Source organism: Podarcis liolepis (genome assembly GCF_965112155.1).
Source record: "Podarcis liolepis genome assembly, chromosome: 8".
Taxonomy (NCBI): domain Eukaryota; kingdom Metazoa; phylum Chordata; class Lepidosauria; order Squamata; family Lacertidae; genus Podarcis; species Podarcis liolepis.
In genome coordinates, this window is record NC_139560.1 from 61,459,757 (window position 1) to 61,470,348 (window position 10,592).

General features: G+C 42.7%; 1 protein-coding gene across 3 annotated transcripts in view; it reads left to right on the forward strand.

Annotated features, from left to right (window-relative positions):
• Positions 1–10,592, forward strand: part of CAP2 (cyclase associated actin cytoskeleton regulatory protein 2) — a 46,159-nt gene that overhangs the window by 32,894 nt on the left and 2,673 nt on the right. For all 3 annotated transcript variants that reach the window (XM_083519463.1, XM_083519465.1, XM_083519464.1), the window contains 5 exons: positions 6,448–6,643; positions 7,280–7,452; positions 8,522–8,645; positions 9,097–9,179; positions 10,246–10,386. In XM_083519463.1, the coding sequence (XP_083375589.1) occupies positions 6,448–6,643; positions 7,280–7,452; positions 8,522–8,645; positions 9,097–9,179; positions 10,246–10,386 (717 nt within the window). The remainder of the gene's footprint in view (positions 1–6,447; positions 6,644–7,279; positions 7,453–8,521; positions 8,646–9,096; positions 9,180–10,245; positions 10,387–10,592) is intronic.

Consider the following 10,592-nt stretch of genomic DNA (forward strand, 5'->3'; position numbering starts at 1 on the left):
CTCTAGGCTGTTACATGATATTTTGAGCTTCACAATCCTCATCTTTGTCTGTGTGTGTATGTGTGAAGAGGACAATATGGAGCTCTGTAATCATATTAAGCATGTAACTAGGATTATAAGAGTTTGTAGTGCTTGCAGCTTTTTATTAGGAGAATGAAAATTTCCCCTTTGAGACTCCCAGTAATTGGTTTCCTGGAGGGGGGTGGATTTTCAATTCATTTATGTCATTGCTCACACCACCTGTCCCCCTCGTTCACAACTCAAATGTCTGTAGGCTGATTAGGCACACATCCACAAAATTAATTTAACTATCGTTAGCATATGAAACATAATAGTGAAATTTGACTTGTGCTTGCCAGAGTTATGTTTTAAAGTTCAAATGCTCCATTTTTGTTCAGACTGTCTTTTAAAAGATAAATATTAATGGGAAAGAATAAGGTGTTGTTATATGTATTATTGAATAGCAGCAGCAATGTACACTTTTCTGCTATGCGGTAGGTCTTTGATACCTTGTTTTACAGAAGGAAACTGAATCTCATAGTCAGTGTTAGCTGACTTGGCCACCCAGAATTACTCCATGCCTAACCTGGGATCTGAACTTGAGCTGAAGTCCAGTTATTATCTACTGGACCACAGACTGATTGGTTGAAAGGTGGAGACATGAATGTAGGCATAAGGAACTTTTTTACAATTGAGTGAGGTAAACAGTAGTGGTATATGGACTCTTCTTTCTAACACCTATATCCCATTTCCGAGCTTGGTTCTTCAAATGCCACTGACTGAAGATGAAAATTAGGAGGTCAAACAGCTGAGGAGCAAAGAAAGTGAATGTGCATTTTACTTCAACTACCAGGGGGAGTCAATAGCAGTAGAAATATGTATGCAGGAGCCCCCCCAAATTTTATGTGTCCAGGGCAGCTGTCTACCAGCTCCATCTGGTACACAGGCTGAGACCCTACCTGCCCACAGACTGTCTTGCCAGAGTGGTGCATGCTCTAGTTATTTCCCACTTGAACTACTGCAATGCACTTGACGTGGGGCTACCTTTGAAGGTGACCCAGAAACTGCAACTAATCCAGAATGCAGCAGCTAGGCTGGTGACTGGGAATGGCTGCCGAGACCATATAACACCAGTCCTGAAAGACCTACCGTATTTTTCACTCTATAACACGCACCTGACCATAACACGCACATCGTTTTTAGAGGAGGAAAACAAGGAAAAAAATTCTGAATGAAACAGTGGATGTATCATTTTTGTGCTTCATGCTGTGGCCACAGACATGTGATCTGATGGTGAATTTGGGGTAGCTCAATGCAAAGATCCCGAGGATCCATGTGGATCCATGCTTTTTAACCACATTTTTGCACCATTGCAGCCCCAGGCAACAGTGGGTGTGTGATTTTTGGGGGCAGGCTGCTATGTGATCTGATGGTGAATTTGGGGTGGCCCAATGCAAAGATCCTGAGGATCCATGTGGATCCATGCTTTTAAACCACATTTTTGCACCATTGCAGCCCCAGGCAACAGTGGGTGTGTGATTTTGGGGGGGCAGGCTGCTATGTGATCTGATGGTGAATTTGGGGTGGCCCAATGCAAAGATCCTGAGGATCCATGTGGATCCATGCTTTTTAACCACGTTTTTGCACCATTGCAGCCCCAGGCAACAGTGGGTGTGTGATTTTTGGGGGGCAGGCTGCTATGTGATCTGATGGTGAATTTGGGGTGGCCCAATGCAAAGATCCTGAGGATCCATGTGGATCCATGCTTTTTAACCACGTTTTTGCACCATTGCAGCCCCAGGCAACAGTGGGTGTGTGATTTTGGGGGGGCAGGCTGCTATGTGATCTGATGGTGAATTTGGGGTGGCCCAATGCAAAGATCCTGAGGATCCATGTGGATCCATGCTTTGTAACTACATTTTAAGTGGGGAGTGAAGGAAAAACACAGAAGGGACAAGAGAGCGTTGTGCAGAGAAGCAGCTGGCTAAGAAAGCAGGAGAGGGATTTTACGGGAGGGAGGAAAGAAAGGCAAAAGTTTCCACAAACCGAAGCCAGCTTTCTCTCTCCTCCTGCATGTTTTCTGGCTGCCTGCGAGGAGCACAGAGAGGAATTACTAGAAGGAAAGACCTCTGCTTTCCCCTCTGCTTGCCTGGAGGGGAGGGGATTTGCCTGCTCTTTGTTCCGTTTGAGCAAACACAGCAACGAAACAGAGGAGGGTGGGCAGTAAGACCCTGAGGCAGAATGCAGGAAAGCTGCAACTTCCTCTTTTCAGGTTTCCCTCTCGGACACAACGCACGATTGATTTTTGCTGATTTTTGTTCCTGCGCTCCCCTAATCGGCTCCAGGGACCCCCACATTCGCTCCATAACACGCACAGACATTTCCCCTTCCTTTTTAGAAGAAAAAATCTGCGTGTAATAGAGAGAAAAATACGGTACATTGGCTCACAGTACGTTTCTGAGCACAATTCAAAGTGTTGGTGCTGACCTTTAAAGCCCTAAACAGCCTCGGCCCAGTATACCTGAAGGAGCGTCTGCACCCCTATCATTCTGCCCGGACACTGAAGTCCAGCGCCGAGGGCCTTCTGGTGGTTTCCTCACTGCAAGAAGTAAGGTTACAGGGAACCAGGCAGAGGGCCTTCTCGGTAGCGGCACCCACCCTGTGGAATGCCCTTCCATCAGATGTCAAAGAAATAAACAACTATCTGACTTTTAGACATCTGAAGGCAGCCCTGTTTAGGGAAGTTTTTAATGTTTAATGTTCTATTGTGCTTTTAATTCTGTTGGGAGCCCGCCCAGAGTGACTGGGGAAACCCAGCCAGATGTGCAGGGTATAAATAATAAATTGTTGTTGTTGTTACTATTATTATTATTTATTGCTAGATCTTGATATCAAAGGAGTTGACAAGGACGGGCCATAGTTTGGTGGTACAGCATCTGCTTTGCATGCAGATGACCCCAGGTTGAATCCTTGGCATCTCCAGCTGCCTGGGAGAGGCCCCGTTTGAAACTCAGGAGAGCCACTGCCAGTTTGTGTTGTTGGCATCCGTCCATCTTGGGAGACAAAGGAGGAGTGTGCCTTTGGGGGTGAAGTCAAACCGTCGGACAGGTTCAGCAGCTGCTGTGGCTGTAGAGTTCCACCAGTTTGTGTAGACCAGTATTTCCCAAACTCGGGTCTCCGCTGTTTTTGAACTACATTTCCCATCATCTCTGACCACTGGTCCTGCCAGCTAGGGAAGATGGGTGTTGTAGTCCAACGACAACTGGAGACCCAAGTTTGGGAAACAATGGTGTAGACCATACTAAATGAGCCAGTGGTCTGACTTGGCATAAGGCAGCTTCCTATGTTTGTCTAAGTTCAATAAAAGCTATTGCAGGGCCTCTGATCAACATCTTCCCTGTCCCCAACACACACTTACCTTGGCCTCCATTGTGTGGCCTGCCAATGGAATGACACCAGTGTGGTTTCCTGTACCTGCACAAAACCCAGGTGGTGTCTGTCCAAGTGTGGACACTCACAACTCCCACTTGCCAGAGGGCAAGGTAAGTATGTGTAGCCATCATTGATCAGAGTTCCTGCAGGGATATCTCTCCCCCATGTTATGTTGATCTCCAGTGGAAGGAGATGGAAGTTGAGGAGCAAAACCTTAATCCTTAGAAACTTCATTTTGTATCTCCTGTCAACATTAGGAACTTGGCCAACTTCATTCCCAGGGCAGGAGCTGGTAGCTCCCACACCCTCATCAACGCAGGATTTATTACCAATTGCAGTAAGGCTAATCTAGTATCTTTTCTACATAAATATTCCTCAGAAAACTAATGATACACTTGACATTAAAATACAATGTGCTTCCCTTCAAAAGCAAGTCTTTGTTGCATGCATTTATAATCCATAATCCTGATTCCCTTTATGTTTTTTGAAATTACTTTCAAACAATTCCATGGTTGGCAACAAATGGATCTTATTTGCGAGTGAGATCAACCCCCAACAGATACTTTGGCACAAATACTTTCGTATGTTACTTGACCAAACTATATGCTATAAGGGGCAGCAATGAGAGAGCAGCTGTTGCTAAGGAAGGCAGCTGACATAAACCTAGAAGACAGACGTCGTGACCATTTGTGCTAGTTAAATAGCTGTTTAAATGCCTTTTTATAAGGATACATTGTTATTAACATCTGCTCACACTTAATCTAAAGAATGGTTTGGAACAGCAAGCACCTGCTGGATTAAGAGAAGGGTGGACTTTTGAGAAACTGTAACACATCTTTCTTGTACAAGGTCCTAAACTGAAGTCTGTTAATTCGCAGTCCTGCAGCTCCCTCATGCAGGCAGTGCTCAGATAGACGAGCTTTTGTGAGGAAACGGATGGGCTGGGACAGTTATTAAGCCCCAGCATGAGCCACTGTGGCCAAAGAGGTTACTTGGGCATAACTGCTCCTTCAGAGACAGTGCTCCTTCCAGAACCAGGAGGTAGAGAGGGAAGGCTGAGGCAGTGATAAGGTCAGCATAAAGCAAACACACTAGTTTGGCTCTATCGGTGTATTTGCACTGTGCCAGCCTCCCTGCTTCCTTGCTCCTCCTGGTAAGCAGCAGTGATGCAACTGGCTGAAGGAGCACTGCCACCTCACTCAGCCATCTGCTGCCTCCATTACCCCATTGCTGGGAGGACGAAAAGTAGATGGGCTGGTTTTCAAAGCAGAGAAGAAAGAGCAAACCTGGATATGAAAGAGTTTTTAAGTCCCTCATTGCCTCACCTTCCAGGTCTTCTGTTTTAGACTAGCCTCCACAAATGGGCCCAGACTGCACATGTGGGGTGGTGGTTTGAAAGCACCCACGTCAAAGCTCCCTATATAGAGGAAGCCCACAATTTGCACAGGCTTTACTTATGTAAGCGCAACCGTATACAGGCAGGATAAATAAGTAAATGGAGAGCCAGGGAAACCCACCATTCTCGGCTCTCCATTTATTTATTTCCTGAGCACCCAGCAGATTTTCCTTGCTTGACAGACTTTGGGAAGGCGGCACAAGGACTCTGGAACACTGCCAGAGGCCCCTCACTGCCTTCCCAAAGTGGGGTGACCAAGGCACCGGGCTTCGGGAAGGAGGTACACGCACCCCTGGAACTGAATCCTTGCATAAGTGGCAGGCCTACTGTATAGCAATTTAACATACTGGGAAGATGTGATAGCTCAGGAGTCATTTTGAGCATGAATTTTGATGCTGTATGGACCAGATTTACATAGGAGTTTCTCAGTCTCTGTGAGTGTGGCTCCTCAACAGGACGCATGCTAATGGAGGTAACTTACAACTATTTCACTGGCAGGCAAAAGCCAACAGGCAGTAAAAGGAACTACAGTCATACCTTGAATCCCCAATGCCTTGGTACTTGGACGTTTTGGCTCCCGAACGCCGCAAACCCGGAAGTGTATTGTCCAGTTTGTGAACGTTCTTTGGAACCCAAATGTCCAACGGGGCTTCCACGACTTCCGATTGGCTGCAGGAGCTTCCTGCAGCAAATCAGAAGCCGTGCTTTGGTTTCTGAACATTTTGGAAGTTGAACAGATTCCATTTGACTTCCAAGGTACAACTGTACAAGAAAAATACAAGAGAAAAAGCACACAATATTAACAGGAGGTGCTTCAAGTTACATTGCTGATTAACAGCCTGATGGTGTTTGTTTAAACTCCACAGACTTCAGTGATACATACTTTTAAATAAGAATGCGTAGGGTTGTACCTAACTTTTTGTATTCTAATATTACATTACATCTTGTCAGTCCTTGGGATGGTATAATAAGTGACCACTATTATCAGGTTGATTTTTTTTTTAACCACTAATCTTTCTTTCCATAACATTTGGTGTAAGTTCACATATCATGCATGGTTTAGCTGAAAGTGCATGTCCTGGAACAAGCCTTGGAAGATAAATAGAAAATTCCATATAGAGTTGTTAATTGTAAAGACGACTAATCAGTTTAGGAATATGAATAATACAATTTGGTTCCCTGGAATAATCTTTTTTATTCATTTATGTATTGCATATTATTTTATGTAATACAGGTTGCAGCTTGTCTTTATGTTTATTTTTTCCTGAAAATATTTTGTGATGGCCAATGGTTTTTCCTGAAACTATTTTGTGATGGCCAACTATTTTGTGAAGGCCAAAGGAGACAGAATTCCAAAATTTCATAAATCTAAACAGTTTTGTTTTTTTTACAGGCATCCAAACCTATTATTTGTTTTCTAACTGTGACCACCTTGAACCTTTAATATAATCACTGAATTCTAGCTTGTTGTTGTTTTTTAATCATGCAGTCCACAATGAAATTATGGGATCAGTGCATATTCCATCATACAAAAAGTATAGTGCAGAAGAGTTTCTTGTGATTTGTGGCACCATTTGTTTATATAGTTCCAGACGCCTTTTTAAAAAATTTCTTCATAGGGTCCAATCGCATCAGCAGCATCTGGGCTGTCTACTCTAGCAAGCAACCAGGGTCCTCCTCCACCTCCACCTCCTCCTCCTCCACCACCACCAGGACCTCCTCCTGTCTTTGATACAGAAAATGCAAAAGATGATGCAACTGCAACCCGCTCAGCCTTATTTGCCCAGCTGAACCAGGGAGAAACAATTACCAAAGGTGCCAAGAAAATAATACATTTGAAATTAGATAGTCATTATCTTTTTGTTCCTTCAAGAAACATAACACCAAGTAAGCTTTCATTAACTGCCATGCGTCTTTCTCTAGGGCATAGAGCCACTGGTCAAGGAAGCGCAAAATGACATCCTGATTGCTTTCAGGACCCTGTGTACACAAAAGTACATCATTTAGAAACCTGATGCCACTCTTGTAACATTAATTTGCTGCCAGTTGATTCCGGAGTCTCTTTTGATGTTGCACGCCTTTGCATTTTGAGAAACATTAAGTGTTGTGCTCTTAATCAGACATAAAGCTCTCAGTTGGTAGAGCACGAGGGGCTCCATTTCAGGGTTGTGGGTTCAAGCCCCACATTGGGCAAAGGTTTCCTGCATTGAGGGGGCTGGGCTATATGACTTGTGGTCCCTTCCAGCTCTGTGACGCCATGATACTCTATAAATAGAATCAGGCATAATGCTTTTCTGCAGGCAAAGTTGCATTAAAATGCAAGTGCCTGATGATTTATCAAACACAACACAATAGCAAAAGTTGGGCCACCATATCAACCAATCTGATGAAGGCGATGCTTTTAGGTGTACGAAGCTGCTATTTTTGTACAGCTGCTTGTGGTTTTCTTAGGGCTTCGCCATGTCTCTGATGACCTGAAGACTCATAAGAATCCCAGTCTTCGGGCTCAGGGGACACCGATTCGATCTCCTACAAAAAGCCATGCACCAAATCTGACTAATCCCAAGCCTCCCCAGCAGAGCCACTGTCCTGTGTTGGAACTGGAAGGAAAGAAATGGAGAGTGGTAAGTTCAGCTCACCTATAAATGACCTTTACTAGAGTAAACTGACCTGGTTTACTGAACTTTTTCTGGAGTAAACAGTGTGCAAAAGGTGTACAGTCGTACCTTCGACTTCAAAACGTCCATTCGACTTCCAAAATGTTCAGAAACCAAAGCGTGGCTTCTGATTGGCTACACGAAGCTCCTGCAGCTAATCAGAAGCTGTGGAAGCCCCGTCGGATGTTTGGGTTCCAAAGAAGGTTCGCAAACCAAAACACTCACTACCAGGTTTGCGGCGTTCGGGAGCCAAAACGTCCGAGTACGAAGGCGTTCGGGATTCAAGGTACGACTGTAGTAACGTACTGTATGAAACAGCACATTCAAGCATCTCAATGTTTCCCTTTAAGTAAATGCCATAAGATGTTGGTGTAACTGTGCTCTGCATGAAATAGCATACTGCCATATTTCTACAGACATAAGTAAATTGCGAGGAGGTGGAGCCCCACTTAAGAACATGACCTGGAATGATTGGTGCATGACGGTGAAATTAATTATGCAGTCTTTGGGAAGAATCCTCAGAATTGCTTATTTGCAAATATTGTTAGAAAGTTGGGTATGATATTAACAAATTTGCAGAACAAATATTGCTTCCAATCTAAAAGTCAAACAAAGGCTGCACTTTCAGTGCCGTTCCCTTGATAACGGGCATGTTTGACGTCTTATCACTGCAGGTAGTTTTTTCTTTAAAAATGTGCTTATTTAAATTTCACCCAAAATGTTTGGAAACTTCACCCAAAATTGGATTAATTTCATTTGTTAAAATCTCAAATAATTAAACTTTGAAATCATTTTAGATAACCTCGTCTAGCCCAAAGAAATACACAAATTACTGATACCATGTATTCCTGTGTTGATTCTCAAAACACCCCTGTGGGACTTGCAGCTTGGTGGAAAAGCAGGTGATACACCAAAAGAATGTAGCTGCAGGTTAGATTCTCACCCACTTTTTGTGAGATAATAGTGATTGGGAGAAAAGTGCAAATGTTAAAGCTAATCTGTGGTTTGTTCCTTCTTTTCTTTCTTTTTAATGCAGGAATACCAAGAAGACAAGAATGACCTTTTAATTTCTGACACTGAACTCAAGCAAGTAGCTTACATTTTCAAGTGCAACAAATCTACATTACAGATGAAAGGAAAAATTAATTCCATTACAGTTGGTATGTGTGCTTATTTCTAGAGTGAAGACTAAGGCTGTAATCCTATGCACATATACCTGGAATAAGCCCTGTTGAATATAGTGAGACTTACTTGGGGCGGGGGGGGGGGATATGCATAGGATTGTAATGAATGTCCTGCAAAGCTTTTATAGGTGATAGCACTTTAGGACACAATTGTTACTCCTTTTGAAATCTGTGGGGATAAGAATGTGAATAAAATTAGCTAGGCTCTCTGAGTTAATTCCAATGTTAGTAATACTCATCCATTAAAATTAATGGACATGATTAACATAAGTCTGTTAATTTCAGTGGATCTACTCTGTGTAAATCTTAATTAGCTACAACCCGCAAACATTTGCAAGTTGTAGCAGTTAAATGCGCTCTCATATGTTCAACAACAAATAGCACTGAATACATTTTGTGACCTTTTTATTTCTCCCCTTTTCTCCAGACAATTGCAAAAAGTTTGGCCTTGTGTTTGACAACGTTGTGGGTATTGTTGAAGTGATCAATTCCAAGGATATTCAGATACAGGTAAACAACCATTCATAACACTAATACAGGGAACCAAAAACAAGAAAGATAGACTCTCCTACTCCACCTGCTGAGGTTCCACTGATCATCAGCTTCCACCAACAGCTCCTCTTTGTATTTTTAAAAAACATGCATGTTAGATGCAAAGATGCATTTAACACCGTGTCTAGTTGGGCCTTTAAGTTATATCTCACTGTTGCTTTCATGCTCTGCTTGTGAGCTTCAGCAACATTTACACTATATTTATAACATGGTGTGACTATTAATTCTCTCCATTTTATATATGCACCTAGAAATGTGCTCTTTGTGACCTCAGGCAACCTTTGCTCTTTTATAGAGAAAGGAGGAGGGAGGGGAGAAATATCACCAGGCATTGCTCTTGACAATCAGTGACTCAGCCCATCAATCTGTGGTGTCCTTTACATCTGTTAAACTTTCAGTAAGAGCTGGCCAATAGCCATCTGCTTAGTTCCCTGTACCCGCCTCCAAAGAAACATGCTTATTCTATGGAATATCCTGCTTAGGGAGGTCCTCTGATCCACTTTCTCCTCTCCTTTAGGGGGCATGCAAAGGTCATTCTGTGACCAGGTGAGATGGAGAGAAGATAGGTTGTTGATGGATGACAATATTTTACAATCTAGGTATCTGAAGAACTGCCTGCAAACCTCCTTGATTGTTTAGGTTTTCCTCAGATGGATCTTGCTCCCCTTAGCTGATTGCCTGGCACCTATTCTGATGATATTTTCAATGCCAGGAAAAAAAAATTTTTGCCAGAGAGCTGCATGTCACCTGATTCTGCTTCAATGGAAAGCCTGTTGAAATTAAAGTGGGTAACATGAGAGCAATGCTTGGCGAATTTTTTATGCCAACCATTCACAGTTGTTTATAACACGGTGGCAACGGACTATGGGGGCTGACTTGTGTATTGAATTACCATTGAAATTTTGCTGGTTTTAATTAAGCTCTGCCTGGCCTGGTGTAAAAAAAAACCACACTTCTCTGTTGGTATTAACATCTTTTTCTTTACTATTTTGATTTGTTATAAAGTCCTTTGATTGTTCTGCAGGTAATAGGGAAAGTGCCAACCATTTCAATTAACAAGACTGAAGGCTGTCATATATACCTCAGTGAGGAATCATTAGATTGTGAGATTGTGAGTGCTAAGTCATCTGAAATGAACATCCTTATCCCAAAGGATGGTGATTATGTAAGTGTAATATTTTAAAACTTTCTGATACAAATTTCTGAAATACACACTGAATTGTATACTGACAGCAAGTTGCTTTGAGGAAAACAGTTTTTTGGATTAAAGTAAATCGTTTCTGGAATATATACAGTATAATTAATATATACACTTTCTCTTTCTCTTTTTGTTCTGGTGTGGTGTTCTGTGTATAGTGTTAAGGTTTAGAC